The sequence below is a fragment of the Astatotilapia calliptera genome, chromosome 9 (assembly GCF_964374335.1).
Source record: "Astatotilapia calliptera chromosome 9, fAstCal68.1, whole genome shotgun sequence".
NCBI classification, from domain to species: Eukaryota; Metazoa; Chordata; class Actinopteri; order Cichliformes; family Cichlidae; genus Astatotilapia; species Astatotilapia calliptera.
The window spans coordinates 8,844,617-8,865,042 of NC_137430.1; the positions used below are offsets into that span (position 1 = coordinate 8,844,617).

Genomic DNA, 20,426 nt, shown 5'->3' on the forward strand with positions numbered 1-20,426 from the left:
TTTATGAGCGGCAGGGAGCGTGGAATTTTTAATAAGAGTAATAGTCTTTGCAATTTATATGTTGAGCTACATTTTTTTAAAGGAACTTTAAATAAAAATCAAAGCGCACTTCTACCTCGGGAGTTACTTTTATCCCTCAATTTCTTTATAATCACAAATGCTTTCTTTTCTGGCCATTAACGGCCCCTAATTCGAAACTGCTTAAGCAACTTTGGTTGTCGAAAATCTGACTGTACTTGTAGTACCTGAAAGCAACACGGCAGCGGATGTAGCAGCAGCAGCAGTCTACAGTACTCTGGCAACCATGTAGCGCTGAGAGCAAAAACATCTTCCTCTCCGACCAGCTCAAGTGCCATGTTCTTATATCCGTATCGTTATAAAGTAACAGTGCTCGGAAAATGTGTCTCAGAGAGTAAACGCACGCTCGGAGAGGAATTACAGGGCGAGGGAGTCGACAGCGATACCGAAGCCTGCTATCCAGGGGCACCACCTCCCCTCGCCTGGAGGTTTGGAAGTGGACATTTAGCTGGTTTTCTTTTTCATTAGCCAACCTTGGCGTTTTTTCTCTTTTTCTGTTTTTTCTAGTAGCTCCCAATGGCTCCATTTGTTTAACTAAGCGTGCCGTGGACGCGAGAGAAGGGCGTGTAACGCAAATTGTACCAGGGCAAAGCTCGTTTGCACCGGGGTCCCGTCTCCGCGTTACCGCCCCGTTTTTTCCTCTTGTAGTAAGGCTAGCAGCAACAGCAGGGAGAAAGCCTGCCGGGTGGAGTTGGGCTTGAGGAATACAACCGAAAGCTGCTTTCGCAAACATGGGCAATACAACCTCCTGCTGCGTGTCGTCGAGCCCCAAACACCGGAGAAGCAACCACTCCAGGCTGGAGCCCTACCGGCCCGAGCCGGAGCTGAGTCGCGAAGACACGGGTTGCAACCTCCAGCACATCAGCGACAGAGAAAATATAGATGGTAAGATGCAGACTGGCTTCTTTATGGCATTTAAATAAAAATAAGAAACTACAAGTTTTTTTCCTCAAGATATTATTGATATTATTTTATAATAGTGTTGCAAATCGTTTAGTATTTCATATATTGTGATTTTATTACTCCAATATGCTCACGCTTCTGCAGAAATAGGCGATTAAACAGGTAATGCGACCTTGCAATGTCTGTGCGAAGGACCCACCCTCCCATAATACCAATAACTGCGGTAACTGTGGGCTTCATCTTCTTTGGACTCCTAGCTTGTAAATCTGCCATATTTCATGTTTCCAAGCTTGGATGGCTGCAACATGAGGATAGTTTTCCTCAAAAAAAGATAAAAAGATAAAAAAAAAAGAACAATTTCACTGATACCTTTCATTCCTATGACACTGCCATAGAAAAACAACAGTGGGCAGGTTGAATGAGTCCGATGTCTTCAGGGTGGACCTTTGTCTTGTACGATTTTTGTTAAGCGTCTGTGTGTGAAAGAATGCATAAGGCAGGGCAGTTTGAGTGCGGGTCGCTGTTCTGGTGGGAGGTGATGGTGCTGGACAGGGTGTCCACTCACTTCCCTTTTAAGTAGGAGATGTGTAACCAGTTTAAACTTTCATTTACACCAGCACATTCACACTCTCACGCACACACACAGATAAAAGTCAAGTGACACTGCTTTTGGCCTCTAAACATTAACACAGACGTTGGAGACATGTAGCATTTGAGTATCAGTAGTATTTCAGTCTGACTGAAACAAATTTATTTAGGGTCAGTGACTTCATCCGATTCGAGCCAGGCCTTAAGTGTCCCTGTTTGTGTATCCTTGAAAATCAAAGAAACCCTGCAGAAACTCTAAGGAAATACGAGGGAGAGGGAGTGAATGGGGGGAAAGGAAGTCATACCAGCATGCCATAGCAGTAAGGAAATTACCAGTAATGCTTGAAGAGATGTGCAGTAACTGTGAAACATTAGCAGGAACCAGCCCCAATGCTGGTTGCTGAAGCGGACTTATCACAGTTTCTCAACTGTGGCAGTGTTTTTTTGTTTTTTTTGGTCCCCTCCAACCACCACCACCGCCAAAGCTACAGTGTACTGCTCTCAGTCTAATGCCTTTTTCCAGGCAGGAGATGTGTACCATTGTGTACCTAATATTTCCTACGAACATGACATTGCGCAATACGAGTTTTCTTACTAAAACATGGTGGAAAGACCGAAATGTGTTCATTTTTGTTTCTCTTTCAGTGCTATTTATGACTTTCTCCAAAGTGGTTGCATTTTTTTGTGAGCTGCACAACTCGCACTGTAATTAGGGACGTGCAGTCGTACCCCTGCCTGTCTGTTAACGTGTAAAGCAACACAAACTTTACAAGGTCTGACCTGTTATGGTTGATGTCATGAGTGTTACAGACAAGACAAGTGACAAGGGTGCACATTTGAACATGAAGCCGACCGATGCAAACGTGCATGTCTGAAAGAGGGGCTCACATGATGTGCTTTGAATACAAGCTCTGAACTGTTTCTTCAGCAGCTTTCTAAATAATGGATCAGTCGTGGAGTGGGTCGTGTGAGTGTTGGCCTGCGTGGCTTTTAATAAGTATTTGGATGTTTACGCTGCAAAGGATTTCTTAGTTGCTAACCACTGATATTGATATTTCAGATGTGGGTTTGGATACCAACAGGCTAAGCAAAGTAGCACAGAAATCCTTTCTACCTAGTTCTTTCAGGTCCTCTTGGGGATTCAAAGGCATTGCAAGGAGGGGCCTGCCTGGGCCTCCCGTTGCCTCATCTGGACCCACAGATCTCCCGTGATAGAGGCTGTGTCTGATGAGGAGCGCCAGTTGTGAGATGGGCTTCACGGTTAAAAACACCCTTTAGTCACAGCCCGGCTCCTGATTACACAGCCCTGTGCCTCAGTCCTGCTCCAGCTTGTTTATTTTCCATGTGTTTACTGGGTTTTGAGGTAAACTCAGTGCAGTCCACTTTTAAACAGACACGTTTATTATTCAAATCTAGTAGATGCGTGATATATGTAAAGTCAGATCAGTAGTAGTAGTGATAATTGCTGTTATCAAGCAGTCACACCTCTCATTATGGTTATAACACTTTCACAAGAAGTTGTGTGAGGTCAGTCCTAATAAAGAGCAGATTTATCCACGCGCCCAGACAGCTTTCAAGGGAAACACATGTTTGGCAGCTTGTACCTGCAGTTTGATTTCATCAGTCAGTGACCGCGGCATTCTATCAGGAGTACAAGTATAAGAAGTACAGTGAGTATGACAAATCTAGCATTTAAACATATAATGCTACCATAAACCTTTACCTGGATAAATAAATGCTTTTGGTTGTTTAGACCTTCAGTAGATAGATTATTAAGTTAAGTAAACTGTTTTATTTCACAGAGTCACTGGACAAGAGCTCAAAGTAACCAACAAACCAACAAATCCAGAAACAAAGCTCAGCATTGTGCCGTTTACAATAGATAGAAAGCAGGACACAAGGGCAGACTCCATGCTGGTTATTTGTGTTTGTCCCAGGCTATTTACACTAGTGATTAGGTAGTGACCCCTTCACCCTCTCACTGGAACTATAATAGCATTCCATAGGCACAAGACTCATCTGTGTATCCTGCACAGGATCACAGCTTTGTCCAGGGAAACGGGTACATATATACATTCGATATAATATGACTTTAGCTGTACAAAGTGCATCTCTGCCCCTTTGTATTGTGTATTATTATTTACGTTACCCTGGCTACACAGAGCTCGTGATTTATTAAAAAAAAAAACTGCTGACAGTGGTGACAACACATGACCACACTCATGTGTGTTTGTGTGTGCAAACAAACCACCTCAGTGCACATCTTACTTAGAAGTATGAAAGGCTCTGTTGCTGGGTTTTTGTAATCATACTGTATAGACTGTCTATGTTCAGTCTGCCCTGTTATGGCTGTTTTGCAGATTATGTATAGCAATGCCCATGCAGAGATTTGTCAGGGTCAAGTTCGTAATATGTAATTAAGCAGCTGGTTCCAAATGAGAGGATATTGCTGTTAAAATACTTGTGCTTTCTCTCCGGTGTTGTTAGACTGGTGGCCTGTGTGGTTACTGAGCAGATTACACAGTCGAGATGGTTTCTATTTTAAATGCATTTGATATAAAAAATTCACGACTAGTTATGTAAAGATGTGTTTCTAAAAATCTGTAAAAGGTGGCTTTTTCAATGCAGCATTGGTGTGTGTGTATAAAGGGTTTATTAGCATGACTAAACACCATAAATATATATTTTTTAAATACCTTGAGTTTGTCTGTCATCACACACATTTCCACAGGTAATATTTCTGATTATTTATTTATTTAGAATTAAGAAGGTGAACGCATGAGTTTCTCCTCTCTTCTGAATGGAAAGTCTGTTACTGGCTGAGAGCTAGATTTTTAAAAGTTATTCTTAACACTCCCTGTAGAAGAAAATGAGAGGGAAACAGAGGACATGATTTGAACAGAGATAATGATTAGACCTCTATGTGCTTCTTTACTTTCATTGCTGCACAGAATAGTGAGCGGGATCTCCAAATCAACAGCAGATCTATTTTTAGCCTAATTTGATCAGAGACCTTTGTAATGTTGAACCGCAGCTCAGCAGCACCAAGTAACGGTAAAACTAAACCTCTTGCTCTCTCTTAGAATTCAAAGAAATGTGAAAGGTGATTAAACAGATGGATCCCTCACCCTGTTTGGATTTTACTTACCACAGACATCTGTAAATGAGCAATGGCTTCAGGCCCAGCATTTGTCCATCTCATCAGTGTTAAAATTAGTTATTTCTGGAGCATGCACACACACACACACACACACACACACACACACACACACACACACACACACACACACACACACACACACTGATGAGTCTTGCTTGCAGGCTAATTGAAATCTGGACATGGATTATTCATGCCTGGTTGATGAGCCCGGGGAGTCTCCTAACTATGATTTCCAGACAAGTTGACCTACATCTATGGTGTATGATACTATTTTATTTTGAGTGTGTGTGAGGTGAAAATATTCCTAAAAACCTGATTTGTTAAATGTCTTTTGTAAGTATATAGATGTTAGATTTACTTTAAGTAGGGATTTTACCCATACCCATGTGAACCATGCCAAGTGCAGAATTGCAGAAATTCATATTTGAAAATTGACATAATTAAAAACTGCACGTCAAAGCTTTAAGATGTTGCAAATCAAATCTTGAGCCAACCTGTCGCAGAGCTTTGCTGGATGTTTTCATGTTTCTCGAGGATGTGACTTTAGATGCTGTTCATGTGCTGTAGATAGAGCTGGGCGATATAAGATTTTTTCATATCACGATATGTTTTTTTCATTTCAGGCGATAACGATATCTATCACGATATAAGCCAAATAACTATATTTGTAATAATCAGCAGCTTGTTTTTATTTAAATATTTATTTCCCATAATAAGTTCAACAGGGTAGATGTACTTAAGGAACATGAGACTTTTTCAGATAAATAAAGGCAAATATTGCAAACTACACAAAAGGCAGCCGCTAAAGCGTTTAAGTTTCAAAATAGAACAAACGAAACAAACTAAATTGTCAATTCCACTTAGAAACAAAATATTAATTCTAAAAATAAATCTTAGCTTGTGTTACAGAAGAACAGACAAAACTGACTAACTTTTGTCAATATCAAATAAACTGAGAACTAAAAGGAAATTCTCAATCTCTCCTTGTTGTATAGCTTAGCTTTTCAAACAGTTTTAACAGTTACTTTAGTCTGACAAAAGCCAAATGACGAATTAGCGCTTCCAGTCAGAGACTGAGGCTACGTCCACACGTACACGGGTATTTTTGAAAACGGAGATTTTCAGTTTTCGTTTTAAAAAATAATCCCGTCCACACATAAAGGCAGAAATGAAGGAAAACGCTGCTATGAACATGCCAAAGCAGCAGGTGGCGCTAGATTCCTAACCGTGCAGAAATGTTGGCCAATCAGAAGTCTAGAAGCCTCTGTGGGAAAAAGTAAACAAAGCTGGGGCATAGAAGCAGAACCGAGTCGTATGTGTGGACGGACAGTAACTGTGTGTATATGTAAGCATTTAAACACTGCAGAGAGTAGAATTAACAGTATTGTAGAAATTCATTTCACTGAAACAATAACGTGGCGCACAGTGTGATGTCAAAAAATGCGCACACCTTTGACGCTGCGTTTTCTCTGTTTTTCTCGTCCACACGTAAATGCAAAAACGGAGTTTTCAAAAATCTTCGTTTTCAGTGACCAAAAACGCCGTTTACGTGTGGACGAAAGGTGCAAACGCATAGAAAAATCTGCGTTTTCAAAAATACCGGGGTACGTGTGGACGTAGCGCATGCACCAGTTTATTGTATTTCCAGACTTGCTTTCGGCACAATTTACAGTGCACGCTACTCTGTTTTTTGTCAGACTTGAAATAGCCGAAATACCTTCACACTACGGAACTTCTATGGCTCTTCCGTTCGACAATCTCTACGGCATTGGAACCATCATCTGTTTTCTCTTCGGTCACGCTCGGTTGATTTTTCTAGTCGGCACACTCATTTCCTCCATTACCCGGGTGGTACGGTGGCTGGCTGCTTCCCAAACAAATACACATGTGCGGCTTGGCACTTGTGCTGTACGTAACAAGTCACGTGACGTGACGCTGCGGCTGTGATTGGTTCAGCTCTGGATTGGATTGGCTGTTCTTTTTTTTTTTTTTAAGAGGACAAGAGCGGCGAGGTCTATCGCGATAGTTGAATTTTTCTATCGAGAAAAAGTTATATCGCGATACATATCGTTATTGTTCTATCGCCCAGCTCTAGCTGTAGATTTATACCTCTTAGCCATAATAGGCTGAGAGGTAATGTCATCACCCCGCTGGATAGGCACGTGGTTGGTGTGGACACCCAAGTTTGTGACAACGCAGCCACGTAGCTGCCACTTCTTCTTTTGTCCTCTGCTGTGCAGTATCCTTAAATTTTTTTAAGGACACACTGCACATCATGCTGAGATGGGCCACATTTTCGTCTCTATGGGAATCACCTATTGTGTTATCTTTGGCATTTTTCATGCATTCAACTGAGAAATAGGGAAGAAGTGATGTGTTTATTTGACAGGCTGCTAAAAACAGAGTGCCTAAAGAAAAAAGACAGAATTTGTCTTTTTTGTAACACTGCCTCGTCCCTTGACCTAGATAGCTGTTGGATGATTGAATGATTCACAGGTCAGTTTTAATTGACTTAACAAACAGAAAAGGTACAAGAATGCACTGAAAATCAGCGAAAAAAGCAGCTCATGTCCAAAGAAAGAATTTGAAAGGGTTTTAGAGTCTTTAGAGTAGCTGTAAAGTCTGGAGAACTATTGCTCAACATCACGAGAATGTCTGGCACCTTGGAAGCAACATATAAGGAAACTAAGAGTTTTGCATTATAATGATCAAAACAAATATCTGACCAGAAAATATTAATTGATTTGATTCAAAGACAATTGGGACAGTCTTACATTATTGAGGGTTCGTACAGGTGCTTGAAAACCTTGAAAATGCTTGAATTGTAATATTGTCTTTTCAAGGTTTGAAAAGTGCTTAAATTTCAGATGTGGTGCTTAAAAGTGCTTGAAATTGTATTTCATTCACCACAAATAACTATCTGACCGAATAGTTTTCTTATCAGGTAGAGAAATAACACAAGTCGCAAAGTCTAAAAAAAACAGGGGATGAGTGCACTAAACTTGCTTTAGAAATGATTGAAATGCGTGTGATGGAGTATGGCAGCCTTATTATAGCACTTAGTTATGGCATGGGGATTTATTGAATATGCTGTGAATTTAGCTAACATTACTTAGCAGTAGCAGTAATGTGAGTTACTTCACTCAAGTAAAAGCTTTAAACGTTAATCTGACACTTAACTAACCAACTTATGGCTTAAGGAAATAATGGTAATAAGAGGGACTGATCCATATGGGCACAAAGAATAGCCACTTTTTTGTGCTTTCATTCAAAATCTGTTTATTTTTATAAATTATAAATGGCTTCAACTCACATTGAGGCCTGTGTGGCACTATCAGCCACTGAGACAACATACAAATTTAAGTGTTTTAATATTTCATACTTTAAGGTTGCCTGTTTATTTAAGGTACATTATAATTGTACCTAAAAATATCACAGATGATAGACTAAATAAATAGATTTTAGGTAGATGCTTGTGCATTCTTAAAGTCTTGTATATTGAATTAAACTGAGTGTGTCATCTGTTCATGGTGTTATTAGCACAAACACTTTAAAGGTGATCATTTATGACTATGACAATAATACAGACAGCAATGTAGTCAAACATCTCACAGTTGGTTTTATTGGGAATTAACTTCAACCTGTTAGACCTCCAGGGGTTTTCTGAGCTTTCTGTTCAAAAATGAAATGACCAAAATAAATTTTCTCTGCAATTAAAAACTCTGTGTAAACAGTTTTGGTATCAAATAAAGCTAACACTTGTGAGATGTCATCAGATGTATACATATTACTGCAGATGTTACTATGTCAAAGTTGCTGTGACTCAAACATAAAAAAAATTAGATCTTTTTATAACCCTCACCTAATGTTTAAAAGTATTTTACAGTATATAACACCTTTGAAAATATGCTTCGGTTCACATTTAACTCCAGAAAATCATAAATCAAAATATGGATATTATCTGTCCACAAATTCATGGTGATGCATTTGCTCTTTAAACTTTTTGGTGTCTTTGCTTTGTTTGGTGTCTGTAGAAATGGTTTATATGAGATTTTAGCTGCGATTCAGAGGTTTCTGTGGACACTACTCATGTCGGCACTTACATTTCTGACTTCGTGTTATAACCGATTAAACGTGATCTCCTCCCTTTTGCCCCCATTTTTGGGTGTGTGGGTGCTTAACTAGTTAAAAAAAAAAATCTGTCTCCTATTTTTTTGTCGCATAGGAAAGAAGCATCCATACCTCATGCGAAGACTTATTAATTTGGCCTTGGAGATGAATATCTCTAACAGGCTGATTTGTTCACATTTGCAAATCTTAATTTTTAAGAGAAATGTGTTTTCTGAGTTGGTGCAATATGCGTATAGTGTACAATGTCCTTTTCCAGTATTTGTCTGTGGTGCATTTTTCTATGTAAAAAGTGCTTGAATGTGACCCTGAAAATAAAACAACCTCTGAATCCTTTGCTGTAGGAAGCTACAAAATTTTGTATTTTGGCTTAAAAACTAAAAAAAATGCCAGATTTGCAGTCCCTGAAAGTATGTTAATCTTCTTCTTAATTAAAGAAAAACATTGTGTCTTTTTCTTTTTTATAACTCACAAAGCACATTGAGCTGTCTGACCATTCAGCTAAAGAGGACATAATGGTGGATGGTGTAGCAGCCTTTTGACATCTCTCCCACTCCTTTGTTATTAAACAGAAAAAACAAAATTACCTGATGAAAGAACTAACAAAATAACTACGCAGTCTTTTAGTTAACTAAAAGAAGAACAGACAATGGCCGATAGGCTGTATGTGACTTTCACTTTGTCTTGTTTTGTTAAGCAAATTTAAATTCTGTAGCATCAGGGCTGTCACTGTTACCCTCTCCACCCATATTGAAAGTGGTTTCTCGTGCAAACTGGGTGGGTTGTTAAAATGCACTTTAGTAAATGTAGGACATTAACAAAAGTTTAAGTGGAGAAAGCAGGTTCAGCACTGATTTTAGGAGTAGGATGCATAAGAGTGTGAAAGAGGCTGTGGTTGAGCATGAGTTTGAAACGGCTAAGGGGCATTGTTGTCCGATGCAGAGCGGTCGGATGTAATGCGGTCACAGGTGTGAGGGTTTTACAGCTACTTTGAATGTGGATTAGTCTGTCGGTCCATTTCCATCGTGGTAGCTGGAAAATCAGTGTTCAAGTTGAACCTTTGATTTTCCATGTGTCTAAATTATATGTCTGTGTGAGGTCTTAGTCATCCAGGTCACGGTAGTCTAAGGAGCTTGGAAAGAAAGCGACTGGACTTGTTTGTTTATGAATATACAGAAGTTCATTTGGCAAAGAAAAGGAAAAAATGCTGCACAAAATAAAGCAAAATATATTTCAGTGTCACGTCATCTGTTCTGATTCAGTTACGTATCGAAAAGGAGTGCTGATTTAATCTGACCCCTTCACCGTAAGTTAATATTTATCAGTTAATATTTATTTAGCTTCCTTACTGATATAAACTGCAGATCCACCATATTTTTGATGGCCTGCTGGAGGAAGTACTTTAGCTTCCTCCAGCGATCAGTTTAGTTTAATGAATATTTTACAGTTTGTCATTTAAGTACTTTACATTACCTCTTTCCTGCTGGAGTATTGTTCCAGGTCTGCAACCTTACTCTGCATTTTGGATGCAGAGGAGCTTTACCTCCTCCACAATATCAAGCATGCTTTTCTCCTGCAACCTGATAGTAGAAATTTCCTCCATTAGGAAGTCAAGAGACTTTATAGTCATCTTTGGCTCCATGTTAGCCACACAACAACTCCCAAACAGGAAGCCTTTAAATAGTTAAGTGTTCAAAATCGTCTTGATCTTCACATATAGCTCAGAAAAAACACACAAACTGACTTAAGAAGTGCAACATTCATGCCAGCACCACAATGACTTACTAACTTCCCTTTAACTTGACAGGTTTGCATTTTCCTTACTTTTAAACACCACGTCCTGTCACCATCTTTGAACAGAGGGCGTGGTTACGACACCAACTGTCTGCCCCCTAAAATGCAGTTTTGAGATCCCTTCCCAGGCGCCTCAACCTCCACTCACATCTACAGGTGACCTTAATAGGTCACATGATATGGTGAGGCAAGGTGTTATAATGGTTTCACTTGGAAGTCTCTGGTGATAATGACCCACTCCTTTTCACAGGTTGACTCATGTGAGGAGGTGTGATCAGTGACCCTCTGTGGTTTAAATACCTGGAACTCTCAGATGAGGTGAAACATCTTCATGAAACTTAAAGTCCAGTCGCTTTCTTTCCAAGCACCTTAGCCTGTGTCTAAAAGAGTTCAACTAGATGGAGAGTTAGGTATTAGTTAGGCTTGTTTTGAAATGTACAGTGAGACCAAAGCCAGTGAAACTTGAAAATGTGTTAAACGATGTTGTCTTGATCAATATTACCCACTCCTTACCGAACTGATTCCTTACAGCAAGCATCAATATTGTGTAATTCTCATCTTCTCTGATGAGTAGCTCTAATGTTTAATCACATTCTCATTGTACAATTTAACATTTTAAGTAATTAGGCCCAACAGAAATCTCTGGAACGAACTGATCCCACACTGTATTATAGCACTCTGTTTTAATTTAGAATAATCACAACTGTTAGAATCCAGTTTTAGCAATTATCCATTTTCATTTCTGAAATTAAGTTTTCATAGGACCTTTTTCATGAAATATATGCCACAGTGGGTCAGTAATTGGCAGTGTAAATAATATTTTGCTACCTCTTAAAGTCGTTTTCTGCCAGTTGTTTAATGTCAGTATTGATTTCTCTTTCCCTAATCACCAGTCAGCACAGTTACAAAAGGAAACTGGTTTAGTCAAATGCAACATGCAGCACGCAGCTACATTTGGTCATTCTCGCTGTTTTGTTTAGGTGATGGTGCTGTTTGGGCAGACTGTGCATTAGGCAGCACACAGAACAAACACTCGCTAGCTGTGATTTCATCTCTCTGTTACCTGGGGTTTTTTCACATTGGTGCAAATTGTCACAGTCAGACTTCACTTTGTACTTGGGAACCGGCATGTTAAAGGCCGTGTTCATCGGTGTTGTAGTGTCTGTTTTTGGACCATATCTCGGGAGGAATTCTGTATTGTTGTTAGTTACTTGTGTTTAGGCACACTGCTGCACTAACAGGACAGCCTCAGCTTTTTAGATAGGAGCCAGACGTGAAATGTGCTTTTGATGAAGCAAAGAAGCTGCATCAGCTGTTGAGTGGCTGTTGTTGGTGGGGATGGTTTGAATCATGTCTGCTTTAAGACACTGACAATTACAGCCTGCAAAAAACTCTTCATTTGCTTGACAACTTCTTGTTTTTGCGGGCACAAGCCAGTGATTTCCCTAAAGGACTAACAAATCATTTCAGAGGGACTTAATTTCCATTTTAGAAACAAATTAACTGATTCACAGATTGTTAATGAAAATCCAATTGTCTGTGACAATCTCATTCTGGTGTCCCGGTTGGCTTGATTTGGCTTTCTAGTGGGAAGACACATTTACTGTCCACAAATGAACTAGTCACTGCAGTCCCCAGAGAGATTCACATTGTAATGGCTTTCTGCCACTTCTGATGAAGGGAAGGGAGCAAGATTCTGGATCTCTGATAAGGAGCACTCATTAAAATACGAGAACGTGTCTCTTCATGGATCTCGCTGGACTTTCGGTGCTGCTGTACATGAAATAATTTGAGGTATTTGTTTAGTCGGTTAAATACTGTTAGATTCAAAGGTCATATTACTTAACTCTGGTTTTCTCTGGACTTTCCTTCTTTACCAGATATTGGAAAAAGAAAAAAAGTGCTTTGCTTAATTTCACAAGTGCACTTTTTATAACAAAAAGTAAGGAATTTCTTTAAATTTACAGCAACATTTTGTAAATGTAAAAATTATCCGTAGTTTGTTTGAGCCTGAGGTTAGTGAAATCATTTATATCTAATGGAAAGAAAAAAAAAAGTGACAAAGGAAATGCCAGATGTGTATGTGAAATCATCATTTATAAAGGCCAGTGGGCAGAAGACCTGTTAAAATAGCACTCATGGTTCAACCATGTGCGCGCAGAGTTTTAAATAGGTCTGCTCGAAGGCAGCCCTGATGCTCCACTGGGCCTGAATATTTTGATCTGACCAACTTGGTGTTGATTGAGAGAAAAATAAACTCAACAATTAAGCTGCAATTTTGGCCTAAATGCTGTTTTTTTTTTTCTGTCTCTTTCCGTCTTTGCTGTCAAAATGTTAAGCAGGGGCTTTTGGAAGAGGGCTGGGTAGTGAGGCGTGGGAATGCCGGTAACCTTTGTGATCCAGGTCCTCATTCTGTATTCTGGAGTGTATTCTACACGTCCAGCTTGTCAAGAGTGTGTGGCTCTTGCAAGCAGGATGACCAAACAAGATGAACTGCCTGTGGCCGGTGTCTCTGTAGATCCCTACCAGTTATTTTGAATGTTAGAATCAGGAATCAGCTTGAATAATGCTGTGTGTCTGCTTGCTTGGTGTAACTGCTGCTTTTACCACGCAGCGACATTAGATGTGGTGTTTCGGCGGCTTAAGAGATCTTTTGGGGATAGCTGTCAACAGGCCACTTGAATTATTAGAAAAGCTGTGAACACAAAACAGTGTCTGTTTGTGTTGATTTAAAGAAAGAGCGCATCAACAGCAAGAATCTTTACATCATTCTTTATATTCTATAATAAAAAAGACCTAAAATTAACCTCAAGCCTTTTTTAATCTTCCTCTTTATTTGTTTTAAATGTCCTTGAGCAAGGCACTTAACCCCCCAAAGTGCTTCTGTAGCACAAAAAGTGATAACGGGCATATGTACATGGTTTAACACAGGTGTGTCAAAGTCGTTTTACATCGTGGGCCACATATAGCTCGCTTTGATTTTAAGGTTACCTGTAAAAGAAACTGTAAAACCTAAAAAATCTATGCACTTCCTCAGATTTTCTATCTTTGTTAGGCCGATTGTGGCCCCCAGGCCTTATGTTTGACACCCGTGGTTAAACATTTTTAGAAAGAAAATCAGCCTGTTTTTTTTTTTTTCCCCAGTTTTAACCAGCCGCATGACTGAAATGGAATCCAAGCAGGAGGAAATACACAAATTCAGATGTTTGTTCATAACACATTAGATCAGCCTTCCAGCTGTGTTGTGTATAAATGTGCTGTATAAATAAATTGACTTTGCCTGACTTCAACACCTGCTGCTGCTGTTAGATGTTCTTTATGAGGCATTAAAAGAAAAGCGACTCCCTTGGTTCATTTCACAAGTTAAATTGGTCGACCTCCTCTGCAGGTTAGTACAGTATTACATATTTTAAATTAATCTCAAAATAAATACCCGTCTTTTTAAATAAAGTGAGAACTTGAACAAACTAGAAGTTGCGAGTGAAAACACATTTGCTAAATTATTCACAGAGGCAAGACTCAAATTGAGAAACAGGAAGAGCTGTCATTATCAGCAGATTTTTCTCTTGCATCATCTGTCTAGCTCATACTTTCACATCAGTGTCGTCAGTGTAGCATATTATTTTCAGACACCTTCTTGAGAATGAAAAGTAGGTGTTCATGGGACTTGACAGTAAGAGTAATTGCAGTCAGATGATGCTGCCCTATGAAGGAAACGTGACGTGGGATCATTCTGAGGGTAGAGTAGTGAATGAAGCTGTTGTTGATTGTGGTGACCCTGGTGGCATCGGGGCTGATTTGCCCAGATAAGCTGCGCTCGCAGCCATCACATCATCAGATGGGACCAGTGGAGTTGTTGGTTACGGTGTGAGCAGGTGTGGAGGTAATTACATGCTGCTGATTGGCTTTTGGAAACCGAGCTTGGCTGCCAACATGTCGCCAACACCTGACAGGCACCACAGTCGACAATATACCACTCAGATGCGAGTTATGGGTCATTGCAGTGGGGTGGTTCAGCTAATTTGACGTCGGCTCATTTTCATTTTTGCCTATCATTTATTTCATCGCCCATTTTCTAAACTGCTTCTTCAGTTCATGGTTCCCTGTCACGCTACACATGCGAGTGTTTACCACTAACTTTGTGCATCACTGGAAAGCCATAGTTACTCTGCTGTGTTTGTTTTGGTTGCATGCTTGTGTACAAATGTCGTACGTGGGTATGTGTGGATTTTGATTCCAACATGTTCCAGCGTGCATGCGCGTTGTGGAAATGTCAGCACGGGCAGAGTGTGATGGAGCTTGGCACAGATGGCTTTCCTGTCATCCCCGGCTCCTTCCACAGCTTGACACTAGATAAAGCTCACAGAGAGAGGGAGAGAGTGGCTTGGATTAGTTGAGGAGCATAGAGCGGCAGGGCTAATGCATCACACTTGAGCAGCTTTCACAGGTCCAGCAAACACAGGCCAAAAGCATATCCACACTATTGTTACATCTCAAATCAGCGTCATTGTGCTTTTAGAATAAAAGAGCAAGATAAGTACTAGCTGCTCAGTAGTTTCCTTCCACTGTTTTAATTCCTTGTTCTTAAATTGACATATATACTTAGAACCCCACTAGCATTACAGTGCAGTATCATATTTACCGGATTGTCCATTCAGATAGTTTTTCCTAGTTTGTCTATACCGAGAGAGAAACTTTAGCTTGGATTGCTTTTTCAAATCTGCATTATGTCCCCCCCAGACTGCTGTTTATTTAGACTGCTTCAATCCTGTTACCACTAATTGGCCATATCTGTCCTATGTGTCAGCAGAGATGGTGCTTCAGTACAGCCACACCTCTGATCTGTGTGTGTGCGTTTATGTGTGCTTATAAAGATTATTTTAATCCTCAACTATTGTTTCTATTTCCTTATTTGTCAGTTCTTTGCTGTCAGCCCTGTGCGCTTGATTTTCTTTCCTACTGTTTTATCAACTGCTGCTTTCAACCCAGACACTGTCTTCAGACCAGTGCCTGACTTCCCCAAAACACCTAGTTAAACTGAACTTCTGAGATGAGATCCAATTGCTGTTTTTCTGTGGATGCAGCAGGCATATGAAGTTTTGCATTGCACTTAAAGACGATGCTGTGGATCTCATACTGCGGATTTCATCCTGTGTTGCACTGTATTACCGCATCAGCAAGCAGTGTAATGGTCTGCAGCAATTAGTACAGTATAAGCAGGTGGTAAAGGCAAAGAGAAAGACAGGAAGGGAAGAAAAAGGCAGCAAGCCCGCCTGTCTGTCTTTGCCTTTGATGGGCCTGCCTCTACCATCCGAATCGTTTCAAGCTAGTGTTGCCTAGTTACAGCGAGCAGAGGATGCAAAGGTTGGGAGGGGAAAGAAAGAGGGAGGGTGGGTTTATAGTGCTCAGCTGGGTGCAGAGTAAATGAGTCCCCTCCCTGCCCATTGTTCCCTTCAGCCCCTAATATCCCTCATGTGCTTGTATATCTCACTTGTTATTCCTTTTACATACACACAGAACAAACACATTGAAAAATAAAAATAAATCTCCCACTTTCCACACAGTCTTTGAGGTTGGGTGGAAAAATGCCAGGTCATCTTAGAAAATGTGAAGCTTGTGGTTGTAAATTCTGTATTAGATGTGTAATATGACAGCATGCCATTAAATAACTACATTTCTCTGATTATTGAACAACAACGCAGGAAAGTGATCGACATGGGGATTGCATCTCTGTGATTACATTTTTAACTAAAGGGCAGAGCATGTGAGTTTGAGTCACACCTGGCAGCCTTTCATGCAATTTTAGCAGCTTTAGCAGCTTGGGTTGCTCAAAAACGGCTTTTATTCATCACGTAGGCAGCAGTGTTTTAACAGAATGTTGATGTAATCAAAGATTCTCCAGCTTTTATTCCTGTTCTTAATTAACACATAGGCAGAAAACAGCTGATGTTGCTTTGCCATTGCATTAAATGTGATTGTTAGATTTGAGTGTCTGGGAAAATATGAGTCACTTGCCGTCCTAAATGCAATGTCGATAACAATTTGGAGTGTAGCCACCCGCTCTTTGCCTCTGCGATATTTGTTTCAATCTCCATCTGTCTGTCTCTGCAGTCCTTGGTATATTTAAAATGCTTTCTAGCGTCTATTGAGCGATTTTCAAAGAAACTGGGACTTTTGCTGCAGAGTTTGCAGTGCTGTTGTCTTTTTTTAGGAACACTTTTTCAATTTCTTTGTTCCTTCCCTGGGTTGTTTCATTTAAGCTTTTACTAATTACAACCATTCTTCAACGGCAGCGCTCTACATCTGTATGTCGGTACACTTTCAGCCTTAATGGAGTCTTCAAACTTGGAGCTCCAAGGCTCTGTTTCTTTGTAATTCCTTACAAGGTCTTTTAACTCCTGTTAGTCAGTCCAGGATGTATTAACGCCACAAGGCAGGATGTAGATCTGTAGACAGACTTGAGGTATGTTTTTTTTTTTTTTTTTTTGTATAGCTGGCACTGTATTCATAGCCATATTTAGAAATCCAGTGCCATGAATTAGGCATTACCTGCCTGAGCCGTATGTGAGAACAACCCCAACATTAAATGCTGTTAAATGATCTTTAACCTGCCAGCTCCTCAGTATAAAGTCCTTGTGACATGGCGGTTATTGTTGCTTTAACTTCGATTTCTTGTTGACAATTGTCAATATTGACTGTGATGGTATTTGGTGACATTCTTGACCGCTCCTCCACAGCCTGTAACATTTTGCTAATCTATTCACTATGAACCCAATGGTACATTACATATCATTTTAACCAATGCTTCATACACAAGTTCCTATTAAACTAATGACAATCCTATCAGCCTCATCTGCCCCTGCGTTGAGTTCTAATCTGCATCTTCCAGCATGCTAACAAGCTCAACTCGGACGACGAGCTTGGTAAAACTGCATCTGCATGATAGCATTAGCATGTAGCTCAGAGTACATCTGTGTCTATGTTTGACAAAGCAGTTTGCTGTTTAGCTATGGGCTCTTAATCCAATGGAGATATGCACTAAACTCATTAAATGTGAAAACTCATCAAATTCATCATTTTAACAACTTTCTTGGCACTTCTCTTCTCTCAGTTTATTTTTATTCTGCTTAGCAATACTTTTCACTGCTTCTTGACTGGCTTGACACACTGTTCTCTAACACTCTCACACAGTCATGCAAGAGAAATAAGAAGCCTGTTTCTTAGCATTTGTTTTCCACAAAGTAATTCACTCATGTGGCTGGGCAACACTTCCTACATTTATCATCAGGCCACTGCAGCTTTGACTTACTGCTGACCGCTTTTAAATGCTTGTAACATTGTATACACATGTCTCATCTTGGAGTAGACGCGTGTTTACAAGCCTTTTTTTAATTGATTTTCTTTCTGTAATCATGCAAATGAGAGCTGTTTTCTGGTGTGTTCTGGTGCAATTTTCCCAACTCTTCCTGCTTCATCTTCTTGTCCCTGTTGGCTTTTCTTTGATAAAAGCTCAGCTCTTTTTACTTTGATGAGTCTGCATCACTGCACAGAGGTTGGTAGCTGTCGGGGATCGATGATACAGGCTGAGGGGTGATTTAAGCTGTTAGAAAGAGCTGCGATGGCACTGCTGAGGGTTTGTGTGTGTGTGTGCGTGTGTGTGCGTGTGTGTGTGTGGTAAAATTAAAAATATGGGTTCATCATTAGTTATTCATTCACTTGGATTTTCAGCCATTTAGTCACCCTCATGACCTTTAACCTCAATTTTTTAATATTAGAGTTGGCCAATTTGATGCCCAGAAATGTAACTGCATATTAAACCAAACAATTTTCAGTGTGTGTCAAGTGTTTAAATAGTAAATTGTAGTTTGTTTGGAGGAATTCCTGATGGTAACCATGATAGACACTGAACTGTGTCAAGATGGGATAACACTAGTTAGATAGTTCCCTTAAAAAGAAAGGAAAAGAAAAAGAAAATAAAGCAGCTGTAACTCTGACCTGTTCAGCTTATCTCCTGTAGTGTAGAGCTAAAAGTACACAATTGCCGTATCATAGGCTGATAGGGTTCCAAATGTTACAAAACAGATAACATGCTTTCTCAAAGGTGCAGATTAAAACCACAACGGAGCTCATGACAACGTACAGTCCATGTCTTCTCTGCAGTCTGCAGTGTTTTCTTATCAAAATAGGAGTGTTGTTAAGATGTGCCGTCAAAGCCTTTATTCACTAACTGCGTCCAGTGAATGTGTGAGTAAGTCTGTCCTCCTCGTGGATTTCTCCATCTCTCTGTTATCAGGGCAAAGTCAGGCATGGTAGCTCGCGGATGCCTTTGCAAACATCGCTTAAAATTAAGGTTACGTAAATTGACGTAAATTAAGGTTAAACAGGAGTAAATGGACTGATTCTTATCTAGCGCTTTTCTACTCTCCCGGAGTACTCAAAGTGCTGTATACAACACGCCACATTCACCCAGTCACACCCATTCTCACAAGCACTACCTCTATACTGAGTGCTTTCTAGTAGGGCTGCTCGATTATGGCAAAAATGATAATCACAATTATTTTCACTGAAATTGAGATCTCGATTATTTGACTATATTTATTTAACAATAACAATGTATTGAATAATGACTTTAAAGATTGTCAAAAAATAATATAAAATAGTGTGCAAATACTGATAACAGTGCAAATGTTTGCAATATAAAAAATAAATGAAAAATGTAAACATCTATGTTTAGTGAACTTTGCAGTGTTGCTCTGTGGTGCAGCTACGACACCGTAGCAAAGTTTACACACTGTGTCTACTTGATCCACGTCTGACTCCGCGAACCCATAATGTTTCCACACCACTGAAGTTTTTTTACCTCTCTTTTCAACCAACGGCAGTCACTCTCCTCTCCAAATAACTTCTGCTTAGCTTTCCGAACTTCCCTCGGGTCCTCTTAATCAGCGGTCCCCAACCCCCGGGCCTCGGACCGGTACTGGTCCGTGAGTCATTTGGTACCGGGCCGCGAGAGTTGAGGCTCTCGTGAAATGTATAGTTTTCAGGGTTTTTATCGGTTTTCAGCGTTATTTTGTTATCGTTTTTATCGTTTACTCGGTTTTCCTTGGTATTTTCAGGTGTGTTATGAATAAATTTTCTTTTTTTCGGTACCGGTACTAGTTTTATTTTGTTGTATTTATCCGCGACACCTTAAAGGCCGGTCCATGAAAATATTGTCGGGCATAAACCGGTCCGTGGCGCAAAAAAGGTTGGAGACCGCTGCTCTTAATTGTTGTGACACGTGTTCGAAATGCAGAGAGGTGCGCTCGATTTGCCACACGGAGCAGCACGAGAGTAAAGCACGAGGGAGGGGCTAATAATCGGCTCAGTCATTTTTAATGATCGTTGAAAGCCCAGATCGTAATCGTGATTAAAATTGGATTAATTGAGCAGCCCTACTTTCTAACTACACTCACACACATTCATACTCCGATGGATGCATTGGAGAGCAACTTGGGGTTAGTATCTTGCCCAAGGATACTTGGCATGCAGACTGGAGGAGCCTGGGGTCGAACCTCCAACCTTCCGATCAATGGCGTGTCCAGCGGGGTGGCCTGGGGGGGCACAGGCCACCCCCCCAACCAGACTGGCCACCCCAGGTGCCACCCCAAAGGCAAAACAATAAAATTCAATCAAATATCAAATGTACGATTATGTTTTCACGGTGAAGCTCAGATATCCGAGTGTAAGTGAATGCAGCATCGGCTTCTGCGCTATGTGCATCACGTTAGCAAAG

General features: G+C 40.3%; 1 protein-coding gene across 4 annotated transcripts in view; it reads left to right on the forward strand.

Moving 5' to 3' along the window:
• Positions 1 to 247: 247 nt before the first annotated feature.
• ccny (cyclin Y) overlaps positions 248 to 20,426 on the forward strand; it is a 45,859-nt gene continuing 25,680 nt past the window's right edge. For all 4 annotated transcript variants that reach the window (XM_026179376.2, XM_026179373.2, XM_026179375.2 and 1 more), the window contains exon 1: positions 248 to 963. In XM_026179376.2, the coding sequence (XP_026035161.1) occupies positions 810 to 963 (154 nt within the window). In that variant the 5' untranslated portion in view covers positions 248 to 809. The remainder of the gene's footprint in view (positions 964 to 20,426) is intronic.